The following is a 19,156-nucleotide window of genomic DNA, read 5'->3' as shown; positions in this document are numbered from 1 at the left end:
TTGGTGATCTTGGCAATAGGGATTTCAGAAGAATATCAGGGAAGGGGAGCTTAAAAAAAGATGAAAAAAAACATATATATATACAGCTGTAATTTATCAGGTTGACTCAAGGGTGATAAGTCTTACTTAAGACATTGGATTAATCACAGTGCTTCTTATATTTATCTAGCAGTTTGGAAAAGTTAAATGTAAAATAAAGTTGGTTTAGATTCTCAAGATGCTATTAATAGGGTCTACTATTGAGAGTAAATATACAGGAAATGAAAATAGACTTGTATTCAATTTCTTTTAAAGTAAAACTATATTTAAATCAAAAATCCTATTAAATATCTACAAATCTGACATCAACTTTCATAATTCATGCATGGTATAATCAATCCAAGAAGTTGAAAAAAGTAGATGTGTATAATCTTTACTACAAAGAGATAACCTGCTTCCTCTCTCCATTATTATTCTAACATCTCCATTTGATCAGAAAGTTGTGTTTGTAACCACTGGTCCAAGATGGCAATTTTGAACCATTTGATACTATAACTTTAAGCAAACACTGAGAAAAAGAGTTTTAAACTCTTTTCCAATATGGATAACAGACTTCTCTATAACCCTACAATATAAGAGATGCTTCATGGAATTTATTCTATATGGAAGAATAAAAGGCAGTGGAAACAGGGGTTGTCATCCATAGCTGCAATTGCATTTGCATTTTCAAGGACTCAGAAGAGCCACAGGCTTCAAAGATCAATAACATTACTCCCGAACTAAAATGTAGCAGACACATACATTAATATTTTATCAGTCTTTGTAGAAAATGTATAAGGTAGATCATATTATTTAGATTTCATATGAGGAAACTGAGGCTCACCATTGTCTAATACTATGCTTAGAGTCCAAAAGCTACTAAATTGCACAATTTGGATTCAAACCCAGGTTTCCTGACCTCCAGACTAGTGTTCTTTCTACTTGAAGTAAGATGTGGTAGGAAGAACATAGGCTTTGAGATTGTGGGGTCAGGTGATCCCATGTTGGAAAGACTTCTGCACTTACCAGCTGTGGACCGAAAGCTAGTAACTTAACCCCTCTGATCTCATCTTCCTCCTCATCTAAGGAGTGAAAAGAGCACTACACCTCTTGCTGATGTGCTAGAAGGTCTTCAAGTAATAAATGCAAGTAGTAAAAGGCAGCATCAACATTTAGGTGCTTTTGATAGAATAGTAGGAAGTTAATATTTTATATCTTAAAAATCACACCACCTGTACTATGTAAACACTGTTGAATTTCATTGTTAATATATTGAATGTCCTTGTTAGTATGTAATCATTAAACTCATATTGTCTTCTTTAAAAAAAATGGTAGTATAAATAGGCTTAAGGTTATGTTACTTTTTCTTTGAATCTTGTTTTGATTTTCCTTCCTAATCTAAAAAAAAGTATAAGAAAATACTACTGATAATAGTAATAAAAATAACTGAATGGATAGGTAGGGAGTGGGTGGAAATGTAGATAAAACAAGTAGGACAGAAATCTGAAGCTGGGAAATGGATCTGTTTACTTTTGATATGTTTGAAATTTTTCATGATAAAAGATTTTTAAATGGTCTGTCTAATGAGGCTTGTATACAAAGAGAAGATAAAAAGGTACTCTAAACATTAGGTTCTTACAAATGTAATAGTAATGATAAAAAGAGTGTTATTTTATTTTTGGTTAGACCATAATCCATAATAAATTGCTGATATGATATTCGGCTGTTTTTACTTACATAAAGGACAGTTTCATTTGCTTCAATCTGATATGTTCATGTGAAAGAACTGGAAATGGGAAAGAAGGAAGGTAGCCGCCCTATGGAATTATGGGGCATATGGCATGAACATTACCCATGCAAGGCATCAACCACGTTAGCTAGAGACACGGATGAGCTTTACTTTTTCAATTTTATTAATGAAGGATTACGTTCTGTTTACTGCATAAATAAAAGCTTGACTTTAAGCAGAAGAAAGGAAGATAAATGTCCTTTTTTAAAAAGATAAAATCTTTTTCTATTTATAGGAGTTATGATAGAAGTTCCAGGAGTTTAGATCAAGATTCTCCTTCAAAAAAGAAGAAGTTTCAAACTAATTATGCTTCTACCACCCATTTAATGACTGGCAAGAAAGTGCCATCATCTCTACAGACAAAGCCCAGTGACTTAGAAACAACAGTATTTTACATCCCCGGAGTTGATGTAAAGGTAAAAACCTAATGTCTAGGACAAGAGATTTGATTACTAGTAGTAATGTTTCTTTTCTGTAGTACATGTTCTACCTTTGCTGATTATGTTAAAAGGAAACTTTCCAACATTCTTCTCCAATATAACTACATTGTGAACATAGAAACATCTAAATTGCAGGTTGCCACTTCTTTTATATAGCTTTGCCACAAAATTTTGGCAGAAGTTAATTTTCTTTTTTTAATACATTGATAAAACATATTTGCTAAAACTTGCCTACTGCAACTTTATGAAACAAGTATCATTTAGATTGTATAATTATAGATTTCTACAATGTTAAGCTAGAAAGCACTTTAAATATTACCTGGGATGACTTTTTAGCTTTAAAAATGAAAAAAAATGATAAATTTGCTACAATCTCAGTGCTAAGTTGTAAAAACTGGAACTGGGTTCTGACTCTTGGACCAGTGTTTTTTCTAGTACATTTTCTATATTTCTGGATTTTCCTCTCCTGCATAATTGTAATTTTGAAAGTTCATTTGTTTCAATACAGTTGCACTACAATTCCAAGACTCTAAAGACTGAATCACCTCATGCCTCCAGGGGCTCTTCCTTGCCAAGAACACTCTCTAAAGAATCCAAGCTGTATGGTATGAAAGACAGCGCAGCGTCTCCTCCTTCTCCTCCTTTACCTTGCACTGTCCAGAGCAAGACTAACACCTTACTTCCTCCCCAACCCCCACCTATTCCCTCAGGTATTTAAGGATATACTTTATTTTTAATTTTTCCATAACTTAATTTTTAGTCATCACCTACTTGCTCTATTGAGACTTTCAAATTTACATAATTAAGGAAAAAAGGACATAGACTCATCAATGATGACTACATAATATTAGTATATGGAAGTGTGGGCCAACTACTTTTGGCTGTTTTTCAAACTGATAATACCTTAGAATATCAGTTGTTAAAATAAACTGAATATATTAAGTAGTTAAGTTTTTTAGATCTATGTATATTTAGAAAAAGTTTTACATAGTTCACATTGGGGAATTTATAATCTAGATGGAAGCATCAAACTTACACATTTAAGACAGCACACCTTGGGCTTAGGCAGAGTTACTATCTATCTGTTACTACATAGCTAACTATCCTTCACTTGGTGGCATATACCTCAAAGAGTTTCTGTGGATCAGAAATTCAGGAGCAGTTTGGCAGGTGGATCTAACTTCACAGTCTTGAATCAAGTTGCAGTCAAGATGTTGGCTAGGACTGCAGTCATTTGAATGCTTGATGGGATCTGGAAAATCTGCTGCTGTCACGTCCCATTCACGTGGCTAGCAAGCTGGTGCTTTAGCTCCTCCCTGCATGGGCCTCTCCACTGAGCTGCTTAGTGTCTTCACGACATGGCATCTGATTCCCCTTAAAAGGAGTGATCCGAAAGATAACATAGCAGAAGCTGCTATGTCTTTTGTGACTCAGCCTCAGAAGTCACGTACACATTCACAATATCTTCCTGATTATATAGGTCAGCCCTATTCAGTGTGGAAGGAAACTCCACAAGGCATGAATGCCAGGAGGCAAGAGCCACTGGAAGCTATTTTGGAATCTGGCTTCTATACCACACACATACCTTACTAATATAGTAGAATTTCCAAAAAAGGGAATATCAAACTGGATGACAATTATTTGAGAAAATTTCATTTGGGAAATGGAGCTTGATACATAAATCTTCAAAACAGCCAGGAATCATAATTAATAACACCTAATACTTCTATGTCACTTTTCAATTGGCAAGGCACATCTTTGTCCATATTATCCCTGTTTTACAAATGAGGAAAGTTAAGGCTCATAGAAGTTCAACTTATTTTCTGAGTTTATAGAACTAATATATGTTGGAGTTGGCAACCTAAGCTAACCTTAGCAACCTAAGAAGGTAGCTAAGTCTTAACTATTATCCTCATTCTACTGATATGGAAATATTTAGTTGTGTAGAGGGAAAGAGAGATGGCAACCTATGTAGGGAAGCATTATAAATATATGCAAGCTAAAAACATGTAAGAACATAGGAAAGTCTGAAAACAGTGATGTTTTTCCTCACTTGCCACAAAATATTGTCAAAGTTCTATCTTCTTGAGTGGATAAAATAATGCTAAATGAGACTAAGCAAAATATAAACTTGGAAAATTGAACTAAAATTTGTGAGCTAGAGCAAGTAGGGATAACTGTACTATTGTATTATATACATCATTAATCATCTTTGTGTTCTAACATTAATAGAACATTTCTGTCAACTTGCTATTTTTATTGCATTCTTGTATGGTTTTAAGTGTAATGTGCTTCAGCTGATCAAATGTTATGTAATTCTAATTTCTTATAAAATTATCATATGTTGATGGGAACTGTTTATTAAATTCACCTCACGTTTGTAAATGTTCTAGCCAAAGGAAAAGGGAGTGGAGGAGTGAAAACAGCCAAGTTATATGCCTGGGTAGCACTTCAGTCATTGCCAGAAGAAATGGTTATAAGTCCCTGCCTATTAGACTTTCTGGAAAAGGCCCTGGAAACTATCCCAATTACACCAATTGAAAGGAATTATACAAGTAAGTATTGCCCTTATTTGCTTACTTCCCACTCATATATTTTGGGGTCCTATTACTTAGAAGGGTTTCTTAATGCTATTATGTATTATATGATATATTCTATGATAAATATAAAAGAGTTATAGAACTGAAAAACAACTTGAGAGTTTATCTAGTTCTCATTTACAAACAGAAACTAAGGCTTAGTGAGGTCATATAATTTTTCGACGGCCTCAACTCATTAATGACAAAATTAAAATCGTCAAGTCCTACATTAGCCCGTCTCCTAGACTAGAAACTTCTTCAGGACAAAAAGCTTAAAAACTGTTTCCTTTGTACAGCATTTGGTGTAGCAGCAGGGGAATTGGAGTTTGGAGAAATGAGGAAGAGGTTTGAATAGGGAAAGATGTGTAGAACAGTGGGCTACAGAAGCAGATGTTTCTGTGTGTTCACAACCCCGATCTCAGTACTAGCATAAAAGAAAAGGACCTTTTAATAAATGCCCTAAAAATAAAACTTAAAACTATTTTAACAGCTGTCAGCTCACAAGATGAAGACATGGGACATTTTGAAATACCAGATCCTATGGAAGAATCAACAACATCATTAGTATCATCTTCAACATCTGCGTACTCTTCCTTCCCTGTAGATGTTGTGGTTTATGTACGAGTTCAGGTGATGGACTTCATTTATTCCTCTGTGTTTTAAAGAAAAATGTTTTCCTTAGGTTTATTTGAACATATCCAACATTATTTCCCTGAAAGGTTAAGTCTGGTTTATGCATCTTTAGTACATCCACGATGGCTTAGAGGTTGCCTGAACCTCTGGAAGTATTTTTACAACTTTATGTATTTGCTTTTCACTGAGAAAGTTCATACATCTTTTGCCTTTCAAAGTTTGGATCTTTCACTTTTGTAGCTTAAGTAAAAATATGTTATAACCCTCTTTTTTTTTTTTTATTATTTCATGCCTTTTTTATCATGGCACCTGTATTTCTTGCCATTACAGTCCTCTTTGGGAAGATATGAAATATAATTGAGATATAAAACCACTGTAGTGCCTTTGTTAGGTTTTTACTAAGAGTTATGCAGTTTTTATTTAACATTTTATTCTAAAATGCAGTCCTGTCAATGACCTTTTGGAGTATATAATGGCATTTGGTTGAGTTTGTTCGTTAAGGAGGATTTGAAAACTACTTGTATGCAAACTTCAGGGTTTAATTTACCCTCAATTAAAATCTCATAATCTCAGGAATAAAAGGAGTGCTAATGGTCATCTGTTCAAACTATTTTCTACAATAGCGCTGTGGCCAAAACAGCTTCAGTTTCATCTTCCGGAATTTTGCACTAGCTTTTTTGAAGATCTGAGGAAAACAATGGAGTGAGTGAGGGCTTGAGAGTTCATCAGACTTTATACAATAGCCTTTTTAAAATATAGGATAATGGAAGTTACTTCCTTTAAAAGACTTGATTATGAACATGTGTAATATGAACATTTTTAACAGTCTGAATTATGTAAATGTCTTAAGTATCACTCAGAGGTAACTCCTCAAATATTCACAATTTTTTTTTAAATACCATTTTGTTAATTCATTTTGGTTAGTGTTAATCATATCTGAAAAACTAGAACATTAAACACAATCCTTTTAAATATCAAATAATTTGATATATGCTGTCTGAAATGGAAATTAAATGTAATTTTTGGAATCCAATATGAAATTTAACCATCTAGTTCCTAGAAATGTTTTTTGGCTTTCTGTACTTTTTAGCCCTCACAGATCAAGTTTAGCTGTTTACCAGTATCCAGAGTAGAATGCATGCTAAAGCTGCCATCCCTGGACTTGGTGTTTTCTTCAAACCGAGGAGAACTGGAGACTTTAGGAACTACTTATCCTGCAGAGACTTTATCCCCTGGAGGTAGTGCTACTCAAAGTGGAACAAAGACCTCTGCGAGCAAAACTGGAATGCCAGGTGCAGAAACATTCTTTTATTCCACTGGTATAAAGCCAAATACTATTTTGAATTTATAACAGCAGTTAGTATGTATTTCTAAATAAATAAGTTTTAGAAAAGGAGAATACTTGAGAATTAGAGTATAGAAAAACAAGGTAGATCAAAGTTTTGAGTATATTTTGTTACAAGTAAATGGCAGTTGGGTAGCATTTATTTTTTATTTTGGTATCAATATATAATCACATGAGCAAGATTGTGGTTATTAGATTCCCCCCATTATCAAGTCCCCACCACATACCCCGTTACAGTCACTGTCCATCATAGTAAGATGCTATAGAGTCACTACTTGTCTTCTCTGTGCTATACTGTCTTCCCTGTGTGCACCCCCCTACGTTATGTGTGCTAATCATAATGCCCCTTATTCCCCTTCTCCGTCACCCCCAACCTGCCCAAGTCCCTTTCCCTTTGGCAACTGTTAGTCCATTCTTGGGTTCTGGGAGTCTGCTGCTGTTTAGTTCCTTCAGTTTTTGCTTTGTTCTTATACTCCACAAATGAGTGAAATCATTTGGTACTTGTCTTTCTCTGCCTGGCTTATTTCACTGAGCATAATACCCTCGAGCTCCATCCATTTTGTTGCAAATGGTAGGATCTGTTTTCTTATGGCTGAATAGTATTCTGTTGTGTATATGGACCACATCTTCTTTATCCGTTCATCTACTGATGGACACTTTGGTTGCTTCCTTTTCTTGGCTATTGTAAATAGTGCTGTGATAAACATAGGGGTACATATGTCTTTTTCAAACTGGGCTCCTTAATTCTTAGGGTAAATTCCTAGGAGTGGAATTTCTGGGTCAAATGGTGTTTCTATTTTGAGTTTTTTGAGGAACTTCCATACTGCTTTCCACAGTGGTTGAACTAGTTTACATTCCCACCAGCAGTGTAGGAGGGTTCCCCTTTTCCCACATCCTCACCAGCATTTGTTGTTCTTATTCTTTCTGTGTTGGCCATCCTAACTGGTGTGAGGTGGTATCTCATTGTGGTTTAATTTGCATTTCCCTGATAATTAGCGATGTGGAGCATCTTTTCATGTGCCTGTTGGCCATCTGAATTTCTTCTTTGTTTGGAGAATTGTCTGTTCATATCCTCCACCCATATTTTAATCAGGTTATTTGCTTTTTGGGTATTGAGGCATGTGAGTTCTGTGTTATATTTTGGATGTTAACCCCTTGTCGGATATGTCATTTACAAATATATTCTTCCATACTGTAGGATGCCTTTCTGTTCTGCTGATGGTGTCCTTTGCTGTACAGAAGCTTTTTAGCATGATGTAGTCCCATTTGTTTATTTTTTATTTTGTTTCCCTTGCCCAAGGAGATGCATTCAGGAAAAAGGTGCTCATGTTAATATTCAAGAGATCTTTGCCTATGTTATCTCCAAGAGTTTTATGGTTTCATGATTTACATTCAGGTCTTTGATCCATTTTGAGTTTACTTTTGTGTATGGGGTTAGACAATAATCCAGTTTCATTCTCTTGCATGTAGCTGTCCAGTTTTGCCAACACCAGTTCATAGCATTTTTTTTGTTGGCTTGAATGTATACACTACAAACACTGTGAAGTAACTGTTATACAATATGTTCACATACTTTTGAATGTTTTATGCTGGTGTTTTTTACATTTGTGGGTAATCTATAAATTAAATGTAATGTTGCAAGGACTTTTTTTTATCACATTGAATTAAAATTGTATCAAGTAGTGTGTGTATATATATATATATATGTTTTTATAATGGTAAAACTTGTTTCCTAACTCAAATGTCCTTTCTAGGAAAGGTTTTGTTTTTGAAACAGAACTGATGATTTCCTGATGGAATTGTCACTGTTCACCCTATTAGGCTCAGGGTCATTTCTGCCCTAAAGATAAGAGATTACAAATACAAATGATAAAGATTTTATTTGAACACTTTTAAAGGAAGAGACTAGAATGCATGGAAATTGATAGGAGAATTGACAAGAGAACTATCATTAAAACAGTGGTTCTTAATGGGGATGGGGGTTGCCCCCAGGGGACATTTGGCATATGGGGAGACACTGGAGAAATGGTTAAAGCAAAACATTTGCTTTGTTCTGTGGATCCTTGAAAGTTTTCACAACAGATTAGGAAAACAGAAAGTTGGTATTTTGGAAATAAAACTTTTGCTAATGTGGTTGCCCACTGTCTTGCACTTAGCTCCAAAATGTTGCTGCTAGAATTGTATTGTAGTCAACAAAATATTGGAGTGGTAATGTTGGTTTTTGAAAACATTAAAACATATTTTTCTGATTATAAAATTAATACATTGTTCATTATAGAAAATATAGAAAACAGAAAAGTACTAAAAAATGAAAACAGTGGTGTCCCTACTCTACAGCATTTCTGTAGATACAGTCCTTTTCTCAGGCAGAATTGAAATATGACCTTTTCTGCTATGTAACTTCAAAAAATTTTTTAAATATGTTTTCCCAATTCTTAAATAATTCATCTCTAAAACTGCATGATATTTTATCATTTTGATAATATGTTTGAGACTCCCTGGGCTTTTATTTGTTTTGTAAATAATATTGAGATGAATATCTTTGTATATACATCCTCTTAAACATCCTTAGGATAAATTCTTAGATGTGGAATTCCTGATTCAGAGAGTGTGAACATTTTTAAGGTGTTTGGTATGTTTTACCATCTAGGTTTCTGCATCTTCATCAGTGTTTGTGGACACAAGTTCACTGTACTCTTTCCAATGTTGTGCTTTAAGTTTATTTTTAATCGTTAATGTGGTGGACTAAGATGGGATTTTATTTATTTCTAGTGTATCACTTTATTGGCCATTTGAGGGAGGGAGATAAATATGTCCATGCCCATTTTTCTGTTGGGATGTTCACTTTTCTCTTAATGACAAAATGTCACGAATTATTAACACAAATTATTATAGCGGTACACAGGTACTATGCTAAGTTTATGTAGTGTAAAGAATATAAAATGAGCACTATTTTTTATGCCCACATTTTGATTCGTTAGAAAATAAAAATAATGAAACAGCATCCCTCATTTTATCATCATAAAGCATGCAAGAAGGAATGATAGTGAAATAAATGTGTAGTAAGTATAGGTCATGACAATATCTATTCTTTCATTTAAACTTTCCTGAGGTCTAGGTCAGTGCTAGGGCTTGAGTATACAGTAGTGAATTTAGCTAACAGACATGGTCTCTGCTAATGTGGAACTTAAACTGAGTTTGGAGAAACAGATAATAAGCAAACAAGCATATTTTAAGTGGAAACATGAAGTATGTGAGTATGAGTTAGCCAAGCAGATAGTTGGAAGAAGGGACGCTCCAGGTAGAGAATACAAAATCCATGAAGCAGCAAAGAGTTGGCAACTATGAAAAACAAAAAGAAAAATCTAGTGTAATGTGAGCACAGTGAACAAAGGTTAGACTGGCATGACAAAGATAGGGAAGAGCCAGATAATGTGGGGAAACCACTGAAAGGTTAAGTAAGGAAGTGGATGTGATTCTCAACACTAGTCTAGCAGCAATGTGGCATCGATTGGAACACAAGAGTGGAAAGTGCTTAAGCAGGTCAAGAAGTTGGCCATTTCAGCAGTCCAGAATCAGTATCTCCTCAGACTAGAATAGCAATAGAGAGATGGGAAATGGACAGACTTTGATATATGTTGTTAGAAATAGAAATAAAACAGTCTTAAGTGGCATGGCTGAGCTTTTGCTTGTATCACTTACTGAGATGGGAAACACTGGAAGAAAAGCAAATTAGGGGAAAATATCAAGAGTTCAGTTTTGTACAGGGTACACTTTAAAGGCCTGTGACCCATTCTAGTATGATGTCAAGTGCCCCGTTGCAATGTGAATACAAAGGTCTGGTCTGGACATATCTAGTTTGGAATCATCAGTAAAATCATACAATGCTCTATCCAGATGGTCTCATGTTTTTTATGTTTAAAGCCTGTTTGGAATTTCCCTATCTACCCATGGCAAACGTTGCCTATGAAGATACTTGGCTCTACAAAAGAAAGACATCTTTAACTCCACATTTGTGTACCTTGATCCATTTCCACTCTTGCCTCCTGAAATGTGAACATCAGCTGTATGATCTGGTTTTTTAACAGTGTGTGTATTCTCCCCCTTTGCTAAAAGTAGAGCAAAGGAGAATTGAAACAGGACATCATGGAGTTGGCCAATTGTGTGTATAAATAATTGTTTCAAAGATGAACAGAGTATTCAACCTTGGTTTACAGAATACGTTAATTGGAAAGTACTTCTTTTTTCCTCATTTTGATTTCAAGGATTTAAATCTATTGATCAGTTATTTGCATTTTATCTTCAAGCCACTTTTGATTCTTTGAGAATGTATTAGTGACAGGCTTTTAAATTTTTTTGTGGCTTACAAATATTTTGGATTTCTTGTGTTCACTGTAGGTTCATCAGGATTAGGCAGCCCTCTGGGAAGAAGTCGACATAGTAGTAGTCAGTCCGATCTGACCAGTTCCAGCAGCAGTTCATCTGGTCTGAGCTTCACTGCATGCATGTCAGACTTTTCCCTTTACGTATTTCATCCATATGGAGCAGGGAAACAAAAAACTGCTGTTTCTGGCCTCACGCCTGGATCAGGAGGATTAGGTATACTTAGCATGTTTGCATCTCCCAAATTTATATCATCTTTTCAAGGCTTGATCTTTTCAGAAATCATGATACCTTTAATAATGGATATGAAGCAAGATCAGAAACTTTTAAATTTTTTCCTCTTAATATGTATTCTGTCTCTACATAGTAAGTAGAAAAACAAAATAAATATTTAGTAATTAACTATACAAGAATTTAAAAACTTATAATATTTTGTAAGTGATATACACAGCACAATAATCTTTTTGGATGTGAAAGAATACTTATGATACTTACCTGTTCAAATATTTTACTAAATCACTGTCTATTTGTATAAGAAATTATATGCCACAAATAGCAAATTTTTTAAGTGTGTGCATGTTTGTTAATTTAAAATGAAACTTACTAGTTAGTGAACTTAAATTTCACTGGTATTTTAAAGTACCTATTTATTGGATAATTTCACTTAACAAGATTGTGTGTGTGTATACATGTATATACATACATATGTGTCTGTTTGTCTTTTGAAAGGGAATGTGGATGAAGAACCCACTTCAGTCACTGGTCGAAAAGACTCACTTAGTATAAACCTTGAGTTTGTAAAAGTGAGTTTGTCTCGGATACGGCGGTCAGGAGGTGCATCATTTTTTGAAAGTCAGTCTGTAAGCAAGTCTGCAAGCAAAATGGACACTACACTAATAAATATATCTGGTATTCAATTTTATAGCTCTTTAATTACAGTGTTTTCCAGAATTAAATAAGGGGCTCCTTTTTAATGGCAGTTAAATATTAAATACATTTAATATTAAATACATTTTACTGATAAATTGATATAAGGGAGAATAAACATCCAGCGTAGTGTACTATCTCAGTCTAAGCAGTCAATGTTAGAAATACGATTTCTAGATAAATACATAAAATGTTGTCCAAAGGCCAAAATATGTCTAATAAGTCACTGAAAATTTTTCTTTACTTCTCTAACGTGAATTGGTAGAATTTCTAACTTTTTGATTTTCTAATTGTAAATTCTTAAAACACCAAAGAGGGATGAGTGTTAAAAATTTTTACTTAGTATCAGAAGATCTTGAGGTGTGTGCATGTGTATCACTGTTTATACGTAGCTATATAACTGGGCAGTTCATTTGCACATTTTCTTTACATTGTGGTACAAGCATTTAAAATTAAATGCATGTGGAATATTTTGAAAAATTCAGAGTACTATGTGCATGAAACTTTAAAAATTATTAGTTGAACAAATACAGTAAGACACTTAACCCCATTCATTCAGCATAAATATGTTGAGCCTGTATTTTATGGCAAACTTGTGCCAGGCACTCTGCTAGGTGACTGAGGGTATAGGTATGAATGAGGCAAGGTTTTGTAAGTAGACAAAAAAATGGCAATACAATGTGATAAATGCTATAATGAAGGTTTATATAAAGAGGAAGAAACAAATTCTGTTTTATATGAGAAATCAGACTTCACAAAGGAAATTATATTTGGACCAGATCTTCAAAATTATGTAGGAATATTCTTGGTCATAGCAACATGGTATTTAATGTCACAGAAACATCAAAAAGTATGCTTTTGGATCGTACTTTGGTTCACTGAGGTTGAAGCATAGGTATAACTTAACATTTCATTGGTTGTACAAAGTAGGTAGGGCCAGTAGGAGAGTAGAGTTGGCTAGGGGTAAAGCTTATAAAACAGACTGGAATGAGCTCGTGAGAGCACTGGTACATCAGGCTAAAGAATAGGGTTCTGACCCTTCGGGCAGTGAGAAGCCACAAGAGGTTTCCAAGAAACAGTATGAGAATATGGTCCCTAACAATGACAATACTATATTATACACTTAAAAATCTATTAAGAAAGAGGGTAGAGCTCATGTTAGGTATTCTTACCACAAAAAGATTAAACAACATTGTATGTGTGATAAATACTTCCTTTGTGAAGACTTCTCTGATCTCTCATATAAAACAATTTTTTTGCTCCTCTTTCTATAAACCTCCATTATAGCATTCATCACATTGCACTGTCATTTATTTGTCTACTGATAAAATCTTGCCTCATTCATGCCTGCACTCTCCATCACCTAGCAGAGTGCCTGGCATGAGTTCCCAATTAAACTAAACAAAATAAGATAAACATCTGTTTACTTTTTTAAAAAAAGAAACAGTGATGCTTCAGATTGGTGTTTTCTAAAGAATGTTGATGGTAGCGTGAAAGATACTTGAGGTACTTGAGGGGACTATTGAAATGACCTAGCAATAGGGGATGAAGGCCTGAATTGTGATAGTAAAACAGGAGAAAAGGGAATGGTTTCAAGAGAAATGTAAGAGGATACAGAAGTTTGAGGACAAGTTATATGAGGAACAGCAATGGAGACAAGGATGCCTCAAATTTTCAGCTTAGGTGACTGAGAGACAGTGAGGTTATAAACTTAAAAAATAGACAAGTGCATATAGAAACAATTAGGTGGAAGGATCTGGTAGGCAATGGGCTTATGGGCTGTTGGATATGGCTTCAGGCAAAGCAGAACTTTAGATTCGGGAGACACTAGGTGTAAATCCTCTGGGAGCTGTGGTGGACAAGAGAGCCCGTGAAGCAGGAGCGGCAGGGCACGGAGAGGAGCTCTAGAAGGTGGCCAGCAGGGAGCTTTCAGATTCACAAGTCAGTGCTCCTTGTCTGAAAGGAAGACTGTAGCTCTTGCCACACTGCTGTTCGGTTTGCAGACACTTTTGAGAAAGTTTGTATCCCAACTGACTCTGATAATTCATTTGCTGTCTTTGAGAAGAGCCCTGTATTAAAGTTGAAAGCTATCTGTAAGACTGTTCTTTAGAACCTCTCTGAGAATTTCATGATAAAGTGGTCACAGAAACCCAGCTTGTCTTTACCTCAAAAAGGAAATGGAACTAATAGTGTTAGAATGTGCTATTTTTACCATTGTGGAAGGACCATGTTATCACTTACTGATCATACTATGTAACTTATTTTGATATTTAGTGAATTGCAACATAATTCAGTTGTGTAATATGTTATACCTACCATGTGAAACTTATTAAAGGTTTTAGACATCAAACAAACTTCATTTATCTATGTTATCAGCTGTTTGTGACATAGGATCTGCTTCCTTTAAATATGATATGCGCCGACTCAGTGAAATTCTGGCATTTCCAAGAGCCTGGTATAGAAGAAGTATTGCAAGACGCCTATTCCTTGGAGACCAAACTATAAATTTGCCAAGTAAGCTTGTTATTATAAGCTAATTATATTTAGGTTGCTTTAAATTTTGGTTACAATAGTAACTAGAATCTATGATTCATAACACAAACTTCATCTTACTTGATTAAGTTATACCATGCAATTCACTCACTCATTCAACAAGTGCCCACTGATCCCCTCTAATGCGCTAACCACTGGAGGATGGGAGGGTTACGTTAGCATGAAGAATCACAAAAACCTGTCCTCTCAGGATTACATTCGTCTGATTTTATTCTGTAATATACAATCTGGAAATACAGAAATACATTTAGCCATCCAAGTGAATAATGCTTAGTTAAACATAGAAAACAAAATATTGGGGACCATATTGCCTGTATTTTTTTTCTTGGACTTAGGTATTGTTGTAGTATCATACTGTGTAAGTGAAAGATAGCATGAGCATCATACAGTAGAAGATATTAGAAATCTAGGGTCTGGGTCTATTCCCTCATCTGTAAAATGGGAACAAAGTACCTGTCCTGCCTTTCTCATGGAGTTTCTGTGAGAATTAAGTAAAATAACATGCCAGAATATATTTTCCAAAATGTCAATTGCTGTACAGTTGTCAAACAGAGAACTAGAAGGAATGTATAGTGTGATTAGAAACGGTGGAGTGGTGAAGTTTATTATTTTATAACACTGTAATTGTACCATGTTAATTTTGTTTTTTGTTTTCTACTTTCCTAATTAGCATCTGGTCCAGGGACACCTGATTCCATTGAAGGGGTAAGCCAACACCTTTCCCCCGAATCATCAAGAAAAGCTTACTGCAGGACCTGGGAGCAACCTAGTCAGTCAGCCTCCTTCACCCACATGCCACAGTCACCTAATGTGTTCAATGAGCATATGACAAACAGCACCATGTCACCAGGGACAGCAGCACAGAGCCTAAAATCCCCAGCTTCCGTAAGATCAAGGAGTGTTTCTGATTCTTCAGTTCCCCGAAGAGGTAACACCGCTCTCTTTGTTATCAGTAGCCCTCTGATGACTCCCAAGATAAACAAATCTTAGTTATACCAGAGCTCTGCCCCAAGTTCAGGGAGGCATACTCCTGCAGGTTTTTAGGGACAATAGGGTAAAATATCCCCCAAAAGAAATAAACATTTCAAGTTATTTGCCAGCAGAAGAGACAGCTGGATGGCTAGTAGCTTGAAAAAGGGAAAGGGAGAGAGGCATGTTGTTAGTGTACTTCACATGGTACAGTTAGTTTTAGAAGTAAAACAAACCTACAATGTTATAAAAGGTCTTTGATATGAAAAAATTAATCTTTGTATTTATTCATTCTTTTATTCAGTGTTTTTGAACTCTTTTATGTGCTCAGCACTTACTTGTGACTGAACATATAAAAATGAATGATGTAGTTCATGTCACAGGTAAGATTAGAATATACTGAGTAAATGAGTATTCAATATATACACTGAGTCCATAAGAATATAAGGATGTGAACCCCAACTGGCATCTGCATTTCAGGAAAGGTCCCTGCCTTCAAGTCCTCTATTTGGCAGCAGCAACTCAAGACTCTCTCCTTTGTTTAAGAAAATCCCAGGGTAATGAATGATCTGTATCCCATGCACATCAGAGTTTCCTCATATAAAATGGAGGTGATATAGGAATTTATAATCTTTCAAGAAGTAAGGCTGCCAGCACTCACTAAAGATTTGACAGATGGTAATTATTATTTTAGAGGCATTATGACAGCTATAAAATGTTAGGTTTTAATATAAGAATATCACGGATCATAGTGATAAGAGTGGTTTTTGCTTTGAACTTGGCTGAGCCATCTATGTGAATGTGCATTTGATTTTTCTATTTTTTAGATTCACTCTCAAAAACATCAACTCCTTTTAACAAATCAAACAAAGCAGCAAGCCAACAAGGGACCCCATGGGAAACACTTGTCGTGTTTGCTATCAACCTGAAGCAGTTAAACGTTCAAATGAACATGAGTAATGTAATGGGAAATACAACGTAAGCTGTTCAGATACAAAGAGAATATATTTAGTCATTACTTGTGACATATTCAAAACATTATTTTATGCTGAAATGTTTGAAACAGTGAAGACAGTAGATAAAAGATATAAATTCCTTTATCCTGAAAATAGCTTAATCCTAGAGATACTGTAATATAAAGTAATGTAACATATGTTCTAAAAAGAGAAAAGTACAAGGAAAATAATGTAATTTTCTTGCTAAGAAGAAAGCTTCATCATCAGTGTTAATATTAAATATTTACCACAGTTTTTATAAGAAATTGTTTCATTGTCAAACTTTTTTGAACTCGAATTACTCCCATTTTAGTTCATGACATTAGAAGCCATATGTCTAATTAATAACACTTTTTTTTATTTTAGTTGGACAACTAGTGGTTTGAAGAGCCAGGGCCGTTTGTCAGTAGGAAGTAATAGAGATCGAGAGATAAGCATGTCTGTTGGCCTGGGAAGATCACAGTTAGATTCTAAAGGAGGAGTAGTTGGAGGGACCATAGATGTCAATGCTCTGGAGATGGTTGGTATGTTGAAATTTTACAATTGAAAAAATGTTTTTGAAAATTGACTTGGATGAGTTTTTCCCATTATGCATTTCTATGAAAAGTAATGATTGTTTCTATTTTAGCTCATATTTCTGAACATCCAAGTCAGCAACCCAGTCACAAAATTCAGATTACGATGGGTTCTACAGAAGCTCGTGTGGATTACATGGGCTCAAGCATCCTCATGGGTATCTTCAGTAATGCTGACCTCAAGCTTCAGGATGAATGGAAAGTAAATCTATATAACACACTGGATTCAAGCATGACTGACAAAAGGTATTTAGTAAAATACTACTTTTTATACATTTCACACAACTGCCCTTAATATATTTTCTATCACTCAGAAAATACAATTCATTTTTCTTATAAAATCATGCTATTATGCAGTTAATCTGAGATGAAAAGCTAGGTGGGGGACATAATTTTTCGTGTACTTTTTAACTGTCTTCTATAAAATATATGATACTCTGTTTTATGCTTTAGTGAAATTTTTGTCCATGGAGATTTGAAATGGGATATTTTCCAAGTAATGATATCAAGATCAACCACACCAGACCTGATAAAAATAGGAATGAAACTCCAGGAATTTTTCACACAACAGTTTGATACCAGCAAACGAGCTCTGTCTACATGGGGACCAGTTCCTTATCTTCCACCTAAGACAATGACTAATAACCTAGAGAGAAGTTCACAAGAACAATGTAAGAATTAGAACTAAGTCTTTATATATGCTTTATCTTTCAACAGCTATCATCTGTTACAGTCTTAATTCAAAATAATATCTGTATGCCATATTACAAAGTGGTCCATATACTCTTCCTGATTTCCTTCTCTCTGGTGGAATTGGAAGCCATCATTTGGAAAGTTATCATCTATTTTATTTTCTCCTCCCCCTGCCACAACTGATCTATAACCATACCTGCTCCATGCTTTTGCATACTAATTCATGTCCTTATTTAGAGCACGTGCTATGGAATCAGAATGGATTTGGATTTATTAGCTATGTTATATTAGGCAGATTATTATTTTCACTTAGTAATTCAATCAGCAAAATTTATTAGGTATCAATCATATTTTTACACACTGTTTCAGACAGAAGAGATCTACTAAGACAAAGTTTCTACCCACATGAAGCTTACATTCTGTTGGGGGAGACAGCTCATCATTAATTTACTCAATTTCTAGTAGAAAGAGGTACGGGGAAAAGGCACAGAGCAGGGGAAGGAGCTAAAGATAGATGGCACGTGATGGTAGCTGTGTTAGAAAGGGTGGTCAGGGAAGTCTTTTCTCAAGTGACAGATCTAGGCCAAGCTCTTGGGGAAGAGAGCTCTGGCCATAGGGGCCACTGAAGGGTTCAAGGCTCCTACTGTAGGAAAAAACTTGGCTTGTCTGGGGATCATTAAGATGGGCACTGTAGTGAAAGAGTGAGCAAGCCAGAAAAGGCTGGATGTAAATTCAGAGAGAGAGGCCACAGACAAGATTTTTAATAAGATCAGTAGCTGTTGGAGTTGTGAACAGATTTCATATTGATTTACTTTTTCAAGCATCACTTTGGCTGCTGTATGGAGACTAGATCATAGGTGTTAAGATTGGAAGTAAGGAGACCATGGTATTAATAACCATTATTACTATTGTAAGCAAGCCATTGTAAAAGTCCAGGTAACAAGTGATGGTGGCTTTAAGTAGAGTAACAGAGGAAAAGTGGTCAAAAGTAGTCAGAATGAGGATAATTTTAAGTGACTTTTTATAATCGCAGAAGTACTGTGCATAAAAAAAACCACTAGAAAATGCATGCAAGCAAAAAATAAAACAGTACATTACACCCAAAAATCATGACTACAAACACCACAAAGCATGTACTTTCAGGTACTTTTCTATACACCTATATACTTTTATGTACTTTTAACCAAAACATTGTTCATGCTGTTTTGTAACCTTTCCCAGTCAACAATATCCAACTTTCCATTTTGCTAATTATGT

General features: G+C 35.0%; 1 protein-coding gene across 1 annotated transcript in view; it reads left to right on the top strand.

Annotated features, from left to right (window-relative positions):
• The window catches only part of BLTP1 (bridge-like lipid transfer protein family member 1), a 206,293-nt gene that overhangs the window by 172,665 nt on the left and 14,472 nt on the right, over positions 1-19,156 (top strand). Inside the window, 13 exon segments of the mRNA XM_073238071.1 lie at positions 2,043-2,223; positions 2,756-2,957; positions 4,641-4,802; positions 5,317-5,456; positions 6,550-6,751; positions 11,203-11,403; positions 11,917-12,096; positions 14,491-14,628; positions 15,338-15,595; positions 16,464-16,614; positions 16,998-17,155; positions 17,260-17,452; positions 17,660-17,877. Coding sequence (XP_073094172.1) covers positions 2,043-2,223; positions 2,756-2,957; positions 4,641-4,802; positions 5,317-5,456; positions 6,550-6,751; positions 11,203-11,403; positions 11,917-12,096; positions 14,491-14,628; positions 15,338-15,595; positions 16,464-16,614; positions 16,998-17,155; positions 17,260-17,452; positions 17,660-17,877 — 2,384 coding nt within the window.

The sequence above is a fragment of the Manis javanica genome, chromosome 5, assembly GCF_040802235.1.
Source record: "Manis javanica isolate MJ-LG chromosome 5, MJ_LKY, whole genome shotgun sequence".
NCBI lineage: Eukaryota > Metazoa > Chordata > Mammalia > Pholidota > Manidae > Manis > Manis javanica.
Note: the sequence above shows the minus strand (reverse complement) of the source record. Positions and strands in the feature narration are given on the sequence as shown.